Below are 21358 nucleotides of genomic sequence, written 5' to 3'. Positions count from 1 at the left end.
AGATAAGCAGAGATGAGCAGGGTCAATATTTGGGATAGAGGAGTTCCAAAAAACACCTAGGTGATGATGATTCAGTATGTGATGCTCTGAGGCTGTATTGAATTGATGCCCTGAAATAGCATACAAGGGCAAGGCGGATGGAGGTGCAATCGTTTAGAAGACAGCTAAAACTACTTGTGGTTTTAGTAATCTCAACATTTTTTCACAACTATATGGTTGGTAAACCTAAGACCTGGCCAAAGTCCAACTTGGGTAATTATATTCTGACTAAATAAAATCCTTTGCCAATTTTAACTGGATTCAAGGGGGATGGCAAAGAGCTGACATAGCCGTCTTTATGCCACAGCACCCAAAGCTCAGTGTAGATAGCATTATGGGGAAAGGGAGTTCCCAGAGGAACGGTTAGGGTCAGAGAATGCTGTGCTATGGTGATCCTGGCTGACTTCACTCAGTGTATATTAGAGCAGCACTGAGGTTCTTCTAACTTAATCAATGGTCCTAAATGATCTTTGCAGATCTGGAGATAGGGTGAGTGCAAATAATGGTGAGAAATCCCCCCTCTCCTGATCCAGTAGGAAGTGGATGTTGTTCAACATCTTCATTAAAGAACTGGATGATGGGATGGATTGCACCCTCAACAAGTTCGTGGATGCTGCTAAGCTGGGGGGAGAGATAGATACAGTGGAGGGTAGGGATAGGGTGCAGCGTAACCTAGACAAATTGGAGGATTGGGCCAAAAGAAATCTGATGAGGTTCAACAAGGACAAGTGCAGAGTCCTGCACTTAGGATGGAAGAATACCATGCACTTCTACAGGCTGGGGACCGACTGGCAGTTCTGCAGAAAAGGACCTGGGGATTACAATGGATGAAAAGCTGAATATAAGTCAACACTGTGCCCTTGTGGACTAGATGACCTCCTGAGGTCTCTTCCAACCCTAATTTTCTATGCTTCTATGATTTTATGGAGCTCAGCAAGGCCCAAAGACTGGGGCCTTTTATGCTAATAACAGTATCTTAAGCAACCTACTCCGTACTAGAATTTGATTTAAAATAACTATATCATGCTTATTTTAAGAATACTATTCATAATATAAATTGCCTTAGGTTTGACACAATACAATATATAAGTGGTTCAGATGCTGAATCCACATGTGAATTGACCCCACATGTGAGACAGTTAGCATCTAAATAACTTTTAGGGACACATTTTGTACTTATAGTAATGGCAAAAATAGCTGCTTTAACATTTTTATAAATGAACAATCACATTTACTGTTCAGTTGTGGCTTTTGTAGTATTTTCACACTAAATGTAAAGTAAATCTCATTGCTATCCCTCTTGCCTCCAAAAGCACCTTTGCTGCTACACCCATTCTAAGTATGTCTGAAATATCACTCTTGCTGAATAACTCTCATGTCTTGATTTCTTCAACACTAAGGACCAAATTTAGCCCCAGGATAAGTGGGTTTAACTTCCAGTGACCTCCAGGGAAGTTTCAACCTCTTACAAAGTGCCAAATTTGGGCCAGAGAATTCAAGTTATGCGATATTCAAACCTATCTTCTGAAAAACAAAATTCTAAAAACATTTGGTTCATGTTACATTTGTTTCTGTACTTTTTTTCCTTTATTTCAATCAACCAGTTCCAAATAATACTTCATTATATATTTAGTGTTCTGTTAAACACATGGTCTACCCTGTGTACCCTAGCATCAGTACAAGCACTGGTTCTTTGAACAGAATTCTTTTTTTTTTAAACTTAATTACTGAGTTGTGTTTTCTCCCTCTTGAGTTAAACATATTTTCTGTTTTTTACCTCCCCCCTTTTGTTTTTATGCCACAGCCAGATTATCTTGTTCTTATTTTCTGCATGTGTTTCCCCTATCATGCTGAGAGAAAGAGAGAGAAACAAAGGCTCCCTCAATCAAAGAATAGAAAATGATACCATGCCAAGGCAAATGAAGCAGCTGGCATGTGTATGGAGTGAAACAAAACATGCTGACATAGAGGGGTGAGAAGCTACAAAGTGATAGGATAGAAAAGTTAGTGGCAAATCTTGTAATTAAACACAAAGACTGTGTATCTGATCCAACAGAATTTCCCTCATTTTGAAGAGCAAAAAGTCACCAACAGAGTAGAGAGCTCAAGAGATTACAAGCTCCCTGAGTTCTTAGGATACTATAGAAGGGATGAAAACACGCAGAGCTATAGGGATTTTGTGCTCCCCTACCTACTACACTCCACCTCTCCATAAATACAATTAAATGCAAAGAAAACTGTTCATTTGTTCATTACATGTAGTTCTATGTCTTAAACTCCTCAGAATTCTGAGAGTGAGAGAGAGACAAAACATACTTATCAAAAAGAGAGGTAATAGAAATGATTTTCTGTACGTCTTAGAACCTGCAAGGGAGTGTCATACATAGCACTGTCTCTGTTCAGTCTGTATGTATGAAGAATAATACAATGAAGAAAGGACTGTTAATATAAGATGAAGGAATACACCCAGGAGAATAAGATTTTCAGATTTAGACTTTCAAACAAAGCAGAATTTCTATATCATTTATCCTGAAAGCCAGACAAATGAGAAGTCCACTTGGACCAAGGACAAGGATTCCAAACCAGCCCCAGGGTTATTTACTACATAGACTTTGTTTAATAAAGTTTGTTCTTGGTCTTCATATAAAGTAATGCTCCACCTATCCGAAGAGCTATTATTTGTTAAAGACTTCTTCAAGATTAAAGTGGTAACAAGGTAGCATAAATATAATATTACTAAGGGAATAAAAAACAACAACAAAGAACCAAAGCTAAGGTACCTCAGCTTTAAGCTGATATACCACTTACTTGACACATGGAATATATATCACTGGAAGAAGGATGAGACAAAGTCTTGCCGCTTTCAGGGCTCGATTTTCAAAGTTTGGGTGTATGGCACTATGCACCTATATTTATGTGACCCTAGTTTAAAAGTATCTGAATACACTATGTGTATTCCTTTAACTGTCACAGATTGAAGTGTCACTAGAGGAGAATTAGTTGAAACAATAGTAAAGAATAAAATTGTCAGACACATAGAAAAAACATAAACTCTGAGCAATAGTCAACATGGTTTCTGTAAAGGAAATCGATCTTTACTAATATATTAGAGTTTGAAGAGAGGTCAAAAAACAAACATGTGGGGATCCGTCATGGGATAAAAGGGAAGGTCTTTCATGGATTGAGAACTGGTTAAAGGACAGGCTAGGACCAATCCTATTCAATTCAGTTTGCAGATGACACTAAACTACTCAAGATAGTTAAGACCAAAAAGATTGTTGAAAAAAAAAAGAAAAAAAAAAACAAAACTAGTGATTGGGCAAAAAAAAAATGAATGAAATTTATGGAAAGATCTTGGAGTTATCGTGGATAGTTCTCTGAAGATGAAAGCAAACAGGATGTTAGGAATAATTAAAAGGGGATAGAGAATAAGACTGAGAATATATTATTGCCAAAAGATATTCTAGCACTAGAAAAGGTTCAGAAAAGAGCAACTAAATGATTAGGGGGTTTAGAGAGGGTCCCATATGAGGAAGATTAAAGAGGGCTAGACTTCAGTTTGGAAAAAAGGAGACTAAGGGGACATGATAGAGTATATATAAAATCATGATGATGTTGAGAAAAGTGGATAAGAAAAAATTATTTTATATATCCATATACACAAAACTTGTGGAAGATAAATTCATGGTGGCTAAGTCCATAAATGGCTATTAGCCAGGATGGGTAAGAATGGTGTCCTAGCCTCTAGGATGGAGATGGATGGCAGGAGAGAGATCACTTGATCATTGCCTGGATGGACCTTTGGTCTGATTCTTATGTTCTTATGTTCTTATTATGTTCTTATGATATCAGTGCATATCAGGCACAAGCTAAAAGCTTGTCTAAAAGCTCCTCCCCCAGCCTTGTGAGAGGAGTCACTGGACTGGTCCCAGGATCCAAATGAATATGGGGGACAACTAAAGAGCAACAGGGTCAGGAGTGGAGATCAAAGGTTAAAAATTAGGGATCCAGTGAGGGACACCAAGCAGAGAACCCCAGACAGCACCCAGTGCTCCTCAAAACTGTCTAGGGAGCCAGTGGATGCCGCTCAGAGGAACTCTGCCTGGATACATGAGACAAGGGAGGAACAGAAATAGGCCCCACAGTTACAGAGCACCTCCCTGTCTAACATCCCTCTCCTGGCATTGTAAATGATTACTTTGGCCGGTTCCAGGAGGAGGCTGACGAGGAGCTCTTGCAACTTTGTGGGGTCACGGACAGGGTGTGCATATATGAAGAGGTGTGGGGAAAAGTGCAGCCAGAACCTCAACAGCAGGTGCTGGAGGAGCCAGAATAGGGGCTGCAACCTGGTGCATTCCAGACAGGCATGTGCCAGGGTTTCCCTCACATCGCAAAATGGACAGGCATCAGGGATGGGGGTGAACCATGCCAGGTACATGCCCATACTCATGGCTTCATGAAGGAGCTGCATATGAGGCATCAGCTTGTGCATATGGTTAGTTAGGGGCATGACTGACCTAGTGCATGGCCATCTTTGCAAATAAGTTAGACACATACAAATGTATGCACACAATGGCACATGCTTAATTCTGAAAAGCTGACCCATAATACCCAATGTAAAGTGTTTATGCCTTTCCTCAATAGAGTAATGCCATGATCCATCAACTTTTCTTCTAGGACTTCACCACCAATATGTATCTCACAGGCCTATAGAGGATTATTAGGTAACTTTTCAGGGAGATATATGTTATCTTTAATTTTAATACTAGGTATTACTGTCTTTTTGCTCTGTGTTTGTACAGCACACAGTGCAATGGGGTTCTGGCAATGAATAGAGCCCCTACTGTTATCATAATACATATAACTATACAGTCATGAGTTTACTGGAAAGTGAGCAGACAGACACAGTCAGTGACATGTGCAAGTCATACAGAAAATATGGGAGATCACTTAAGAAAATAATGGGCCTGCATCTCCTCTCGCTGGGCCTGATTATCAGCTTCACTCAGCTGCTCAGCAGTAGCTCAAGGAGAGCCTATTAGCATCTTAATCCTGTTTTGATCATAATCATAGTTTTAATCGCCAGGGTATTATGCAAAAATGATGGCAGATGAGTGTATGTAATGATCTGTGCAGTACTGGAAAAACAAATTCCAGAGTTTGGTACCTAAATTTGGCTCTTCAAAGTACATCCTCAAATTTACCCAGATACTGGAGCACACACAAATGGAGGGCTGAAAAAAGAAGAGCGGATTAAATGCCAACTCTTGGTGAAGGTTTGGGAAGTAAATATTAAAATATGAAACTACTTGTACACAAATATGCCACTTAGGGGCCTGATTCTGCTGATTACCGTGACTCAAGAAAGCATTTAAGTGCATGTTGAGATGTTCTGCTGAATAGAAATGGACTTAAGCACATGCATAAGTGGGAATTCGGTGAACTAATGCTTAATCACTTTCAGAAAATCACTATAAGGTACAAAAAAGCCCAAACTTTGTTAAAATTAGTTATGTTTATAGATGTCTCCACACATCTAAAAATACCAATGTAAAAATGTTCATATTTCTGCCAAATGCAGATACAATTAGTATTGTCAATCAATAGCACTTTACTATATGAAGATATTTATTAATACAACATAAAATACATTTTCACTGCCATAACCCCAACAATGCCAAATGAGTTAATCGTGATTATTGTTACATGGAATAACAAATAAATCATATCCACTGGCCAATTGCTGGGATGAAGCATTGCCTCTGGAGGAAGGAGTAAAGCAAGAGAATATGTGAGATGTTTGACGACAAAGCTCCAAGTGGTTAATGAAGGCTACATTTTGGAAAAGAATGTAATAAGGAGCTACAATAGGAAAGGGAAAAAATGTTAACACCACTTCCATTTTATACATGTATTTTCTGAAATTTCTCTGCACATTTTTTTTTAAAGTTTGGCTAAGGTGTTCACAAGAACTAGGGACATTGTTTTGTTTTCTTCAGTTATTTTTTGGTTGATCAAGAAACATTTTGGGTGAGATTAACAAGGTCAACTGCTTCTTAATATATGTACATTGCCACCTAAATTTTCTTAATTGACTGATGAATTTTAGATGCCCAATTTGAGAGATCTTAATGAAGGCTGATTTTTGCCAAGTGTGTGCTCAACATCATCTGAAAAGGTCCCTTTTAAATGTCTCAAAGTGGAGGCAACCTAAATCACTCATCACTTTTGAAAATTTAGGCTGGAAGTTTTTAAAAATAGTTATATTTGAAAAAATATTGGTGATTTCAAGCTGTACATTGTTAGTAGTTTAATTCTGAGTTATAATGAGCGCTCTCTGTGAAACTAACTTTTGGGCAACTGGTGTACATAGAAATACCATTTGCAATGTTTTCTTATCTTTCCAGAGAGAGCACGCTACTTAGCTTGGATATGTGCAAATTACACACACCAAAGCAGAGCACCAGGTACTGCAAATATTAGAGATGATGTTATATGCAGTTATATGCATCCAGTGCATTGCTAGCTTTTTCTATTTAGTTAGACTTAGTAATTTTGCATCTTGACTAGTATAATCTCCTCTTTTACATCCTTCCTCTTTTTTCTCTCCCTTATAGTCTCTCCCTCCTTGCTTTTGTTGCTTCCTCCTCTTCTGTATTCAGTTCAAATTTCTCATTCCCACCTATAAAGCAGGGCACAACTCCGTTGACACCTACAACTATCTCTCTGATCTAAATTCTTTCTGCCTCACTCCTGTTGTTTCCAATGCTCTGCCCAACCTTCTCCCATCACTTAAGATGGGACCAAACAAAAACCTGGCAATGGGGGCGGGAGGGAGGGTTTTCAGAAAAAATCAGAACTCTTCTTATAATGAGAACAATGAAAGCTCCAGATCTTAACATCCCCACAGCATTTGGGAGCTAGCAGGAGCAAGCCTTCCAGCCATCTAAAAATAGCTGCATAGACAGCACTTTGAAGCTGTGGCATGATCTGGAGCTCGGGCTCTGAAGCCCACCCTCCTTCCTAGGCTTCAGAGGTAGAGTTCCAGCCTGAGCCACAAGTTCAAAGGACTATCAGTATAACTATTTTTTAGAGTGCTAGCATGAGTCTCTCGATCTGCACTTAGAGACTGGAGGTTCATTCCCACTTGCTCCAAAATACTGCGTACTTGTTCTTCTGTGACTTCTTCCATTGCTGCCCCCAACACTTAAAACATTTGCCATATTTCAAATAATTTCAAATCAATCTTAAAACTCCACCTGCTGTGCAAAGCCTATGGGTGCTAATAAACATATCTAATTCCACTGTTGTGATTTGTATCATCACACTGTACTGTAACTGTTAATGCATTGCAAACTCTTTGGGGAAGGGGCTGTGTTATGTGTAAGGCTATGATTTAGTCACAGGTATTTTTAGTAAAAGTCATGGACAGGTCACAGGCAATAAAAAAGAATTCATAGCTTGTGGCCTGTCCATGACTTATACTAAAAATACCTGTGATTAAATCTTGGGGTGGGGCACCGGGAGGCATGGGGGTTGCTACTGGGGGGCCGCAGGGACTGCCAATGGGAGAGGGTTCCCGGGGCTAGTGCCACCAACTGCTGGGGCCAGTGAACTGCGGCTACTCCAGCCGGCTTCCCGGGGATCACTGCTCAGGGCCACGGACTGCGGCTGCTCCAGCCACCCTGGCACTGCTGCTGGGGGCTGCCAGAGCAGCGGCTGGTGTGTCTGTCCCCGGGGCCACCTGAGTAGCTGGCCCTGGAGCCAGATGCTTGGGTGGCCCTAGGATCAGCCACACTGGCCCCCACAGAAGTCACAGAGGTCACGGAAAGTCACAGAATCCGTGACTTACGCGACCTCCATAACAGATGCAGAGCCTTAATTATGTGTATTCTAATGAGGACTAGGAAAACTTAGTTTGCCTGATTTCAGACAGAAACAAATAATTGGGGGCTTGAAAGTTCAGTCAGAACTTGAATGTTGGTATTCAACTTAAGAAGAGAGATTATGAAAAAAGGCGCAGAGCTGGGGAAGAGACAATTCTATCAAAAATAGATGCAGCATATATATTATATCTAGTAAACATGTATATAATATGTACAGTATATAAAACACTGTTTGTGCTAGTGTAGCTTCAAGGGTGTATCCACCAGTAAAATACAGTGATCTTTAGTTAAGAAAACACATGTTGCTCTTTAAACTGAATAACACAGAAAGAAAGAAAAAGGAAGGAAGGAAGACTGATTTTCTTCCCCAAAACACCTGTACAAATCAGGAATAATTCCACTAAGGACAATGAGGCTACACTGAAATGAAATCAGCATGAGTGAAAATAGTGAGACTCTACAGCATTAAATTATACAAAGGAAGAAACAGCAAATTGTGAAACCTATAAAGTCGCATAAAAATATTTAATTCTCTGAGAATACAGAACCTTCATCCTTAATTCCAACTGTAACACATAATGTTCATAGGTAGCACTGTATAAAAAAAACTCCACATAATAATAGTTTGATAAACTAATAATAAAACCTACATTTTTCATTAGATTGGAGTCAGAAATTCCATTTATCTTGGACACAAAGTCAAAGAGAAGACTTTTTAACACAGTGCTCTAAAATAATTCCAGTCAAGTTGGAATAATTTGTAGAATGATTCCAGTGATATCTCACTTTTAAAATGAAATTTCTAATGGACATTTTGTAGATAAAGATGTATGCTGCTTCAGGATAATGGGGTATGATGTGATTTCAACAATTGCTTCTGTACATCTGCCCACACAAGTCACATTACTTTAAAAATAATTCTTATCTTGGTTGAAATATTAGGTGTACTTGGGTTTATTCATGTTATTAGTTCAGGCAAAACCTGCTAAAAACATTAATCTTAATGATACACACATCTCAGACTAAGACATAAGGTTAAAAAATACTATATTGTTGGTAAAGTTCTAAGGTGGATAAAAATGATCAGTTACCTAAGATTCAAATCAGGGACGGAGGGAAGTGACAAATAGTGTAGGCAACAGCAGTGGGTCCACCTGAATCATGGGACATGCAGCAAGACACACAAAATGGAAGCGGACACAAAACTAGGAGGGCTGGTTGATGTTCAAGTGTAGGGAAATGGGGTGGGTGGGTTAACAAGTGATTTATGCAATTTAATGCAGGAAAAAAGCGGGTTGGAGCAGACTATTACAAAGAGTTTTGTTTGTTTGTTTGTTTGTTAAATGCTTAAAGTCAAAAGAGTTATTAGAAAAAAGGATTTTTAGGGTGGTGCCTTGCTTGCTTGCTGTACCCTTAGCAGTCAAAAACTGAAGGATGGCCATTTTTTATACCCTCAGAATGTCCTGCATCATGGAAAGTTGTGTTGAGTGGCTCCAAAAGCACTGCCTTCTAGAAGATTCCAAATTTGTGTGCTATAGGGTTGCACTTATCCCATGAATAGGGATCCTTATGGGCCATTCTAGAATAATCACCACTTAACTTCACATTGTTCTAGTATTTTTTAGAAAAGAGGGGTGCCGAATACACACAAAAATTCTGAGGCATAAGACATTAGTGCCTTCAGTCATCTAAAACAGTGCACTTTGAAAACAGTCTCTTGTGCTCTTTTCTAAGCCACTCTCTTTCCATCACTGCTTTTTCACTGTCCTTTCTGACAAATGAAGTTTATCATTTAAATTGGAAGAATGATATTCTCAGTGATCAAGCAAAGAAGTGCTGATCAATTCAGATTTTAATGACTAATCCAATTACTTCATTACAGTAGCTACTTTATACATGAAGTTAATGTGAGATTTTCTTAAAGGCACCAAAAAGCATAAGAGGAAATACTGGTTAGGCCAGGGATTGGCAACCTTTGGCACGTGATCCACCAGGGTAAGCCCTCTAGTGGGCCAGGCCGGTTTGTTTACCTGCCACATCCGCAGGTTTAGTTGATCGCAGCTTCCTCTGGCTGCAATTCGCCGCTCCAGGCCAATGGGGGATTCGGGAACCATGGACAATGGGAGCCGCGATCGGCCAAACCTGTGGATGCAGCAGGTAAACAAACCAGACCGGCCCACCAGGGTGCTTACCCTGGTGGGCCGTGGGCCAAAGGCTGCCGATCCCTACTCTATAATCAGCTCTGACTCTATCTAAATCATAGTGCATGATTATATACCCCCTGTTTCAAGCTTATTTACAGGCCTTAATGCCCTTTTTTTTTATCCTCAATGATCATACCTTTTTGCCCTCAGTATGAGCCAAACTTTCTCCCTTCTCTTCTTAGAACTAGGGGTGGCTCTAGCTTTTTTGCCGCCCCAAGCACGGCTGGCAGGCTGCCTTCGGCGGTTTGCCTGCGGGAGGTCCCCGGTCCCACGACTTTGGTGTACCCGCCACCGAATTGCTGCCGAATCCGCGGGACTGGTGGGCATGCCGCAGGCATGCCGCTGAAGGCTACCTGACTGCCGCCCTTGCAGGGACCACAGGCCGCCCGCCACGGCTTGCCGCCCCAGGCATGCGCTTGGGGCGCTGGTACCTTGAGCCGCCGCTGCTTAGAACACACTTCCTTCACCAAGATTTCCACTGCAGATCAAATACATGCTGATCTGCCCCCACACCATGTCTCTTTGTTCTGTAAATGTCCAATGTAGCTTTCATGTCTCTCAGAGAAAGGACCTGTCTTAACTATAAAAGCAGCAAAGAATCCTGTGGCACCTTATAGACTAACAGAAGTTTTGGAGACGTCTGTTAGTCTATAAGGTGCCACAGGATTCTTTGCTGCTTTTACAGATCCAGACTAACACGGCTACCCCTCTGATACTTGTCTTAACTATGAGATTGTAAAGGCTCATGCACATCTATAGCACTAGAAAAGAAACACATACAATAATTAGCATGCATTTATTTTAATTCACAGTACAATAACTTCCTTAATAAATCTAAATTCAATCCATACCCAGCCACAAAAGCAAACACAAAAAAATTTAACCTGAAATTAACCTTTAAACCATTTACCATTTACCATTTATCATTTATCATTTATCATGGAAGGGGAGGGATAGCTCAGTGGTTTGAGCATTGGCCTGCTAAACCCAGCATTGTGAGCTCAATCCTTGAGGGGGCCATTTGGGGAACTGGGGTAAAAATCTGGGGACTGGTCCTGCTTTGAGCAGGGGGTTGGACTAGATGACCTCCTGAGGGCCCTTCCAACCCTAACATTCTATGATTCTATTTTCATTAAAAACCTTAATAAACTTCTATAGTTCTTTTAAAACACACAAAACCAATACAGAGCCTGGAAATTCCAAATACAACCCACTCCCCTAATTCAAATGCATGCAGAGAAGTAGTTAAGGTTATTCAAACATCCTTTATTCACCCAGTAGCACCATCTTGAGAATCTCTCTTCACTCTTGACTCCCCTCTCTGTTCAGTCTTGCATCTCCAATACTATTGCCAATATCTCAGCATAGACATTCTGCCACCAGTTGAAAGTTATCTGGTTGAAAACCGAATATATTTTCCCCCTTATTTGTCCCTCCCTTTTCTATCACTGCCATTAGTTACACTTTCATCTCCATCACCTAGGCTCACGATCTCAGTGTCATACTTGCCTTCTCTATTTCTTCTCCTCCCCATTCCAAACTGTTTCCACAGTTCTTTCTTTTCATTTCCAGAAATTGTTTTTCACCAGCATTCTTGCCTTTAAATCCTTGTCCATGCATTGGTCATCTCTGACATTACCTATGGAAGTCTTCGCAAATCTTGCCTCCCGTTTCTCTCTTAATTCCCACCCACTCAATCCATCAAAAATGTGAATGCCAAAATCATCTTCCTCACTAGCTGACCACAGCATCACTCCCATTTTCTAATCTATTCATTAGCTTCCATTCATCTATGCATCATTTCCAAGTTCCCAGCCCTGACACTTAAACTGGTGCATAATTCCAGCCCTGGCTACATCACAGCTCTTATTGTTCTGACTCCTTATCTCACTTTTTCCACTGTGTCAGGTCTTCCTTCCTGCTTCTTTTATCTCCTTCTACGCTCAGCTTTGTACCTTCTGACATGTATCAACCTGTGACTGGAACAGTCTCCCCTTCTGAACAAAATTACCATCATTCAAAGCCATCCCTAAAAATACATCTTTCATGAACCTTTCAACATCACTCCATCAATTATAGCAAGAGAGTGAAAGGAGAAAGTGTTAGAAATATATATATATATAAAATATATATTTTAAAGAAGTGAAAATCTACAATATTTAAAAGCTGGTTCATAGCCAATCTCTTCTCTAGTCATTTGGCATGAGATTCTGGCCCAGTTGAAATCAATGGCAAAACTTTCATTTCACCCCAAGGTCTCTTGTTTGTACTATCTATTAATCTCAGAAGTTAACTTCTCAGAGAAGGGACAACAACATGTCATCCATGCCAGATGATTAATAATAATATTTATTTCTTTAAATAAAAATGTTCATTTTTATACTGAAAACCAAGAACAAATAAGAGTTGTTTTAAAGCCTTTTCTACTCAACATGCTTGATCAAATCTCAGTGGGAACAAAGGCGTAGCTAGTGACCTTAACAAACCATGGATAATCTTGAGACTGTTCAGTTTTCACTCTCATGGCTGCAATTTTAAACAAGTTAAGAAAGGAACAAAAGTCAGACACAAACCATTTCAACCAGCTGATCATGAACTAAAATTCAGTTTCAAAGTCATGCTTACACATGTTTAAAGAAAAAATGACAGATTCAATCATTGGTCTTACCAGAATGATATGATCTCATCAAAGTATTAGTCAGAAAGAAGAAGTTGATGATGGGCCAAATCCTGCTTGCCTTACTCATGCAAATAGTCTCATGATGTCAAATTCATTTCTGGTGTAACTCTGCCAACAATGATGAACCTGGCTAACTGAACTACTCGTGTGTAACAAAAGCACAGTACTGAGCAAAATGTTTCTTAACAGTGCAAACTACAATCTACTGTATATAACTGTAGCGAGTCGGTGTGGCTCCCCTCCTGCCCAGCAGAGGGCGCTCCCTCCCAGAAGCCCAGCTGGGCTGAGTCACCACTTCCTGTCCCCGCCCCCCGGAAGTCAAGGGGCGGGACAGGAGAACGCCAGACCTCAGTCAGGAGCCAGCCACCGCCGCGAGCAGGCGTGCGGCGGGAGCTCCGGACTGGGAACCCTCCAGGACCCGAGGCGGCGATCCGGATTGGCCCCGCTGAGAGGAACCTGCGGAACTTCCCGGGAGCAGCCGCCGGACTTCCTTCCGCCGGAGGAGCCGCCGCTTCCACCCTGCTGTTACCCGGAGGAGCCATCGGAGGCAGCCGGACCGGACTTCCAACAGGAGTTGCGGACCTGCCCCAAGCCCTGGTCCCGAGGCCCATGCAGATGGACTGGCCCGACCTCCGAGATGGACTGTAGCCGGCTATAGGCACCTAGGTGCCCATGTTGGTGTGTTTCGGTCAGGACCCCACTGACCAGCGGCCGTGCTAGCCGCTAATAGGGCCCGGGCTGGGACACAGTGGAGTGGGTGGGCCCTGCCACCCCACTCGCGGGTGGCAGTCTCCTCACCCCAGAGCAGACAGACGCCTACACTAATTTGTGCTCAGCTCCTGCCACCAGGACCTGAGCCCTGTAAACTGCTGCCTGCCCAGCCCCTGCTCCAGAGGGCCTGGGCCTTGCTGCCTGCCCAGCCCCTGCTCCAGAGGGCCTGGGCCTATTTGTACTGCTGCCTGCCCAGCCCCTGCTCCAGAGGGCCTGGGCCGATAAGCTGAACTGCTGCTCAGCCCTGCCTAAGGGGCCGAGCCTTGCCTCTTGTTGCTGCCCCGCCCTGGACTAGGGCCGGGACTGCTGCTCAGCCCGGTCTGAGGGTCTGAGTCCTGTGTTGGTTGCTGCCCGCCCTGAGCTAGGGCTTGGGCTTATAGACTGGAACTGCTGTTGCCCCGCCCTGACTGTGGGCCTGGGCTTCCACTAACTGACTGGGTGCCTTGTGTTCAGCCCCTACCTGAGGGTCTGAACCTGTGAACCTTCTAATTGAGACTGATCGCTGTTGCCCAAGCCCCTGCTCCAGAGGGCCTGGGCTTATAGACTGATTGCTGTTGCCCAAGCCCCTGCTCCAGAGGGCCTGGGCTTATAGACTGATCGCTGTTGCCCAAGCCCCTGCTCCAGAGGGCCTGGGCTTATAGACTGATTGCTGTTACCCAAGCCCCTGTTCCAGAGGGCCTGGGGTTTATTGAGACTGATTGCTGTCACCCAGCCCCCTGCTCCAGAGGGCCTGGGGTTTATTGAGACTGATTGCTGTTACCCAAGCCCCTGCTCCCGAGGGCCTGGGGTTTATTGAGACTGATCGCTGTTGCCCAAGCCCCTGCTCCAGAGGGCCTGGGCTTGTAGACTGATTGCTGTTACCCAAGCCCCTGTTCCAGAGGGCCTGGGGTTTATTGAGACTGATTGCTGTTACCCAAGCCCCTGCCCCAGAGGGCCTGGGCTCCTATTGAACTGTGGTTATCCAGCCCCCCTGTTCCAGAGGGCCTGGCCCTGTTGAGGCTGACTGTTGTCACCCAGGCCCCTGCTCCAGAGGGCCTGGGCCTGCCTCGAACTATTGTTATTCAGCCCCGCCCCCTGATCCAGAGGGCCTGAGAACAGGAGGTGTTGTCTTGCAATCTGAAGTCTTGCTGTCCCACCAGTTAGAGGGGACAAGAAGCGAGTCGGTGTGGCTCCCCTCCCGCCAGCCGGAGAGTTGAGCCCCGACCAACAGCTTACAATAACTAAAGCAAAGCTTTATCAATAGAAGTAACTTTCTGTATATATTCTGCTATAAATTACTTCTGGAACTGGAATTACAATGTACAAGTATAACTCTGACAGACCCCAGTCGGCAGCAGGTGGAATTGAACCTGGGACCTCAATGCATGAGCCTCTACTGCATGAGCTAAAAGCCAACTAGCTCTTAGCTAAGGCTGTAGAGCAGACTCATTTAACTTTCTCTAAGTGGTCTGGGTGCCACTAGATGGGACAGAACACCACACTCAGAAGGTGTGTGCGTTACACAAGTATCTATATAGAAATATTACTTTGTTCTTTTTGAATATTGATCAGCTATTTGATGAGATAACATCTTTGTTCATATGAATCTAATTATCCCAGGTCTTTGCTGAGTTGTTTCTTGTTGGAACTCCTTGCAAAATAACTTCAAACTGTGCTATTTTCTGAATAAACTCAGTGATTCCAAACAATTTTTGCAAATGAGGAATAAATTATTGCTCTGGAGCGCAGCAAAATAATCATTTTGGTCTTCAAAGCCTTCAAAGGGTTTACAAGAAAAAAATTAGAAGACAAATTTAACTGATTTTTTCCCTTTGAAATTATCTTTTTAGGGAAGCAATGTAGCCCCAGGTTTGTTTCAAAGTTGCAGTAGTAGATTATTCTATCTGAAACAGTGGCAACATATTTAAATACCAAAAGAGTAAGGAACTGAAGGTGCTACCAAGCAGTGCTACCATAAATATTTGTGCTTAAAAAAATCAGTGTAGATAAAGGTTTTCTACCAGAAATCAAAATGATATCATCAGCCTCTTTACAGGCCTGAAAATCTAGGACAGTTGTTTTCTTCAAGTGTCAGCCAGTATGGAAGATGCACAAATTGACAGAAAATGCCAAGGAAACATTCAAACACTGAGATATCAAAGGATCCATTTCTGATTATTTTAATTATTATTGTTCTTTTTGATTTTTTCTTTTGCTGTTATCTAGTTGAAGCTCTGAACAGACGACCAATTTAAGGAGTGGGGGGAGGAACAGTTACTTAGCCTAGAGTAACTGTGATTCTTCAAGTTGTGTTGTTCACATAGATTCCACTCTTGATGTGCATGTGCCCCTTGCACTCAAGATTAGGTTATTCTGACAAGCAGCTTTAGCTGAGGCTTCGCCTGTGTCCTAGATGTCCCTGTGCCATGCTGCCCAAGAACATAAAGCATAAAGGATGCTCAGCTGTTCCTAACCTTCTTCACCAATACAGAATCCTGTAGGAGTAGGACTCTGGAATAGTAGAGATGGAGGACGAGTTGTGAAATCCATCTGGACAACACAACTTGATGCACTACAGTTACTGTAAGGTAAGCCACTGCTCTTTCTTCTTTGAGTGACTGTCCACATGGATCTCACTCTTGGTGGTTAAGAAACAGTTATCTGTTTCTTGGAGGTAGGTATATGAAATCTAGTTTAACAATGACTGGAGGAAAGCCCTATCAAAAAAGGCATCTGATCTGAAAGCATCTACCAAAAAATAGAGTACTGTAAATGTGTGGACTTAGCTCCATGTAGCTGCCGTACAAATTTCAGAAATAGGAACATTCTTGAAACAGGCAGGTGGATCTATCTTCTAATAAGTTCTTATACAGTTGACACCTATTCTGATAATCTTTGTGAGGATACTGCCTAACCCTTAAGTCTATCAGCAAAAGCCATAAACTGTCTAGGTATGTTCCTGAATGTTTTTGTCCTGTTAAGGTACCATGACAATACCCTTACTACATCAAGTGTATGAAGTTTAGCTTCCACTGGGGTTGAGTGTGGCTTGGGGAAGGCAGCTGGGAGATGAATAAATTTGTTCAAATGGAATTCTGTAACAACTTTGAGACAGAGCTTGGGATGAGGCCTGAGATTGACTCTGTCTCTATGAAACACTGCATAAGGGAAACACTGCCATGAGGGCCTGTATCTCCCTTACCATTTGAGCTGATGTAATGGCTACTAAAAAGGCAGCCTTCACTGATACATGGTAGAGGGAATAGGTTTGTTAAGGACTCAAAGCTGGTACCCATCAATCCTGTTAATACTATACTGAGGTGCCAAGAAGAAGGGGGATCCCAAACTGGGAGAGAAAAAAAAAACCATGAATAAAGCCTGTCATGAATCTAGTCACTGAAGGGTGAGAAAATAGGAGACCCTGGATAGGAGAACAATGTGCAGATGTTGCTCCCATATGAATCTTATGGAACTAACAGAAAGTCCAGGTTGTTTCAGGACTAATAAATAGTCCGATAGAGCTAAAATGGGTGTTGTTGAGGGTAACAGCTGGTGCTAAGATGATCACCTGGCTTGGGTTCTCTACAAGTCAGATTACTTCGTATCAAGACAGGGTGTGAATCTATAGTGCACCAGTTTGCCTCACAGTAACATTCCATGTGGACATTGCTACAGTGCACTGAAAGTCCTGGAGTGCAGTCTGGCAGTGTAGCAGTATCCTCAGAGAACATTATTGTGTGGCAAGCTCGTGTGTTGCAGATTCACACTTTGGCTTGCTGCACAGCAACTTTCCATGTAGACAAGCCCTTAGCCAGTCTAGCTGAGACTTTCCTGCTTTGGAGCAGAATGTTCTGAACTTCCACTGAACATCTTCTTTTGATGCCTGTTAGCCAGACTGTCAGATGTTTGGAATGTCAGATCTGACTGTTGTGCTGTGAGACTATGTTGAGCAAAGCAGGTAAAATGACATGGGGCTGCGCTGAGCGCTTCACCAGACCCGAATACCATAACTGCCTGGCCCATGCTGGGACTCTCATGTTCATAGATCCTGCATCTTGCCTCAGCTTCTTCAAGACTCTTGGTAACATGGGGATCAAGGTAAGGCATACATCAGTCCCAGTGTCCAGAGGAGAAAGACATCTGACAGGGATCTCTTGCTGGAGGCCTCTCTGGAGCAGAACACTAGCATTTCTTGTTCTGGTCTGTGACAAACAGCTCTAGAAATGGTTATCCTTTTTTTAAAAAAAAAATCTAGGGCCCCCAGAGAAACTTCCTGCCAAAAGAATCTGATCTCATGTGCCTGGGTTGCATGTACACTGAGAATGAAATCCATGTGGACAATCACTTAAAAAAGAACAATAATTTTAAGCAAACATCTTTTCAAAATTAGGACTCTCTGTTCAACAGAAGGTGAAGGTTCTCAGCACCTCTGAGGATCAAGGCATTAAATACAAAAAAAAGATTATATTAGCTCCATAGCAAACATGAAATTGGTCTCCTACCTGTGTGCAGACAAATTACTGAGGTACAGGCCGTACTTTTCTTCAGCGGACAGCCCATCCATCAACAAGTAAAAAACAAGAAAATTGCTCTGGTTGAGAGGCTGCATGACAACACGGGACTTCTCCAGCATGTACGTATAAATCCTTGCTGATTAAAAAACAAACAAACAAGTGAATCATTGAATGGATTGTTTTGACGTAAATTAAAAACCATTAGCTATCACAAAAGATGGAAAATAAACATTTACGCCTTATAAAAGGATCTAATAGTACAAGATGAAAGACAAACATAAATCTAATGCAAGAGCCACAGTCGAAACACTGCCAGTAAAAACCCAAGAGGTTATAAATATAATGGATGAAATCCTGGCTCCATTGAAAGTTAATGGCAAAACTCTCTATTGGTGAGATTGGTAATATTGGTGGTCTTATATATTTGGGTTTTACTTATCAGGGGAAACAGTAGTAAAACACCTGCAAGAGGTAGAAACAGACCAACTATAATGTAACTATAAACCTTCCCTGAAAGAAGAAAAGAAAGAAACTGAAGTTAAAATAAAATGTAGATATTATTGTTTATTGATTATGCACTCAAAGGAAATGTACTCAAAAAACCTTAGCTCTAAATTAAACATGTTTTGTATACAGGATAATATCAGTACTGTATGTTCGGTACCATATGCAGCTACTTTCAACATAAACTTCAGTGCAACATGGGCATTTAATAACTACTGATGAAGTGTTTATGACAGATGGTATGGATCTCTGTCCCTAATTCACAACAGAAATTTAGCATGTAGATGTGGGGGATGGGTGTTGTGTTGAAGAAAACCCCAATCTGTTTGTCTGAAAAGATGATACAGAAATTGGCTGGGGGAGAGGTATACAGACTGTTCTGTGAGATGCAGCATCTGGGCCGGATCACTGAACCTTTAGAGGACAACCTATGAGCATCATTAAGGGACTTTGTGTCCTCACTGAGCCATCTCCTGGAGTAGGCAGTGAACCAAGACTGTGCATATCTCCTAGAGTAGGCAGTGAACCAAGACTGTGCATATCTAGACCTGAATAAGACTGGTATGGGGTGGGGTGTGGCTGGCCTGGATTAAAGGAAGCATGTCTGGGCATGCAAGCCGACCCAGAAGGATGGATTAGATAAAACAGATGGTCAGCAAGCAAGCTGACTAAAGAGTGGTCAGAGGAGAGAACTGCTTTTATGAGATGCAAACTATTCATTCACTTCTCTGTCTTCTTTGTAACTAATCTGAGAATGCCTATTTATTTTGCTCATTAGAAGTGTAAACCTAGATACATTAAGCACTCTTTCTTTCTTTTAATTCCATTTCCTCTCTCTTTTTAATAAATATTGTCTTGGTTATGCTTACTGGTATATGAATAGTTGGTTCCACACAAACATCCATGAAGAATTTCTAAAGAGAGGTGCAGAAAAGTAAAGCATTTTTGGACACTACACCTCCTTCTCAGTCTCAATCAAGGAGCATAGACACTGGTGTCTATTCCCAGTAAGTTGGGTTGCCATTAGGCTGCAGTAGCTACACATATGGGGAGAAGTCAACGGAGATGAGAGTTGATTGGAGTGTTGGTCACAATGAGCATTGCGATGGACTTAAAGCAGTGTATGTAACTGTTCTGACTGTGTGTTTTGGGTACTACACTTCTACATTTCTGGAAGTCTTTTGTCTCCTAGAAGCAGCCACCATTTTCTGTTCAATTTAGATACAAATGTTACAGAAGATATAAACATTGGATCCATACATGCACTGTCTTGCATCTTGTGCAGTCATTTATGTGCAAAGGGAGTGAAAAGTAGTTATAAAATAATTCCATTCTGATCTGAAAGAATTATACATCCATTTTTCACTAGTGTAAATGACTGGAAAAGGTGCAAGGCAGTGGAGAATTGGGCCCACTGTACTCTCACCGAAACTCCTCTCCTCCTTTTTCTTGTTTTCCTTTAAAGTCATTTACACTGAAAGTTTCTCATTGTATATATAAAACATAATAGTTATTATGGTAAGGATTTCAGTGCAAAACATTCCCACTGACAGTGCCAAGCTTTGACTTCGTCTCTAATGCTGTCATTAGCAATCAAAATCACTATCACAATTTTTTCCTTAAGTAGAGAGGTTGGGACAGATACTTCAGGGCTGTATGGCTGCTTTGTGCCACAAGTGTGACATAATTTGGCCCTAACATCATGATTGTAATCATTCCACAGATGAACCCACTGGTGTCATACAGCCAGCACAGGACACAGAGCCAACATGCCAGTCATCTAGCCTGCTGGTGGTGTAGTAAGAAAAAGGGGACAACGGGGGAAGAAAGGGATGTGTCTTGAAAACCATTATGCTGATCCTGGCCCATGTTTTGGCCCCCGTTTTACGGTTGCTGCACAGCATTCATTGCAGCACTGCTACTCTAACACAGATAGACAGCACAGGGAATCTGGCCTGAACAGAACTGCCCGAGAATCAGAGTCATTACGTGACTGCAGTTCCACCAAAATTGAATAGAAAATATGAATCTGATTGATTAATAAGTTAAAAATTCAGTGATGCCAAACACTTGTACATGCCAACACTATCAGGCCTTATTTAGGCAGTCAAAACTAAAATCAACCCCCATTCAACTACTTTAAGAGATCCACTTAAATAAGGATAAATGTACCTATTAATCATCTTAGTTTGCTCATCTCCAGATATGGGAAGAATTGTTAAGAACTATCAGGTTTCTGATCAGCGTGAATCAAAAATATTGTCCTCTTAACACAGCTTAATGTCATTCAGAAACAAACCTAACAGTCCACTATTCTTCTATAAGGTGAAATATGGTTTTTTTTAAACTGTGTGTGAAATAAAATGTATAAATTTAAGGAAATATAATAGAGTTCTAAACCAAAGATGTATTATTTTTGTCCAGTGGAAATTATGCCTATACACAGCGAGGAAATTTCCACTCCCTTTGATACATCACTTGACCTACTCAGAAGTTACAAAGTCAGCAAGCAGACTCTGTATTGTAAGTGTGGACATTGGGTCCTTTTTTCAGCAATTCATTCTTTGAAACTGCATCTCTCTCTCTCTCTCAAATACCGTGCTGTCTCCAGCAGAGCTATTGCAAAAGACAAAATAATGTCTGATGGATTAGAGCTGAACCATTTTATGAGAATATATCAGAGAGCTGTTTTGGCTCCAGTCTCTTCACTCTTCATATAACAAAAAATAATACTCTAAAAAGGGATTGAGACTTGAAACGTTTTGTTTTTAGCCAATCACC

At 41.7% G+C, this 21358-nt stretch overlaps 1 protein-coding gene across 2 annotated transcripts in view; it reads right to left on the bottom strand.

Annotated features, from left to right (window-relative positions):
* Positions 1 to 21358, bottom strand: part of MYO16 (myosin XVI) — a 575450-nt gene that overhangs the window by 193517 nt on the left and 360575 nt on the right. For both annotated transcript variants that reach the window (XM_039547002.1, XM_039546990.1), the window contains one exon: positions 18062 to 18209. In XM_039547002.1, the coding sequence (XP_039402936.1) occupies positions 18062 to 18209 (148 nt within the window). The remainder of the gene's footprint in view (positions 1 to 18061; positions 18210 to 21358) is intronic.

This window comes from Mauremys reevesii, linkage group 1 (genome assembly GCF_016161935.1).
Source record: "Mauremys reevesii isolate NIE-2019 linkage group 1, ASM1616193v1, whole genome shotgun sequence".
In the NCBI taxonomy this organism is placed as follows: Eukaryota; Metazoa; Chordata; order Testudines; family Geoemydidae; genus Mauremys; species Mauremys reevesii.
Note: the sequence above shows the minus strand (reverse complement) of the source record. Positions and strands in the feature narration are given on the sequence as shown.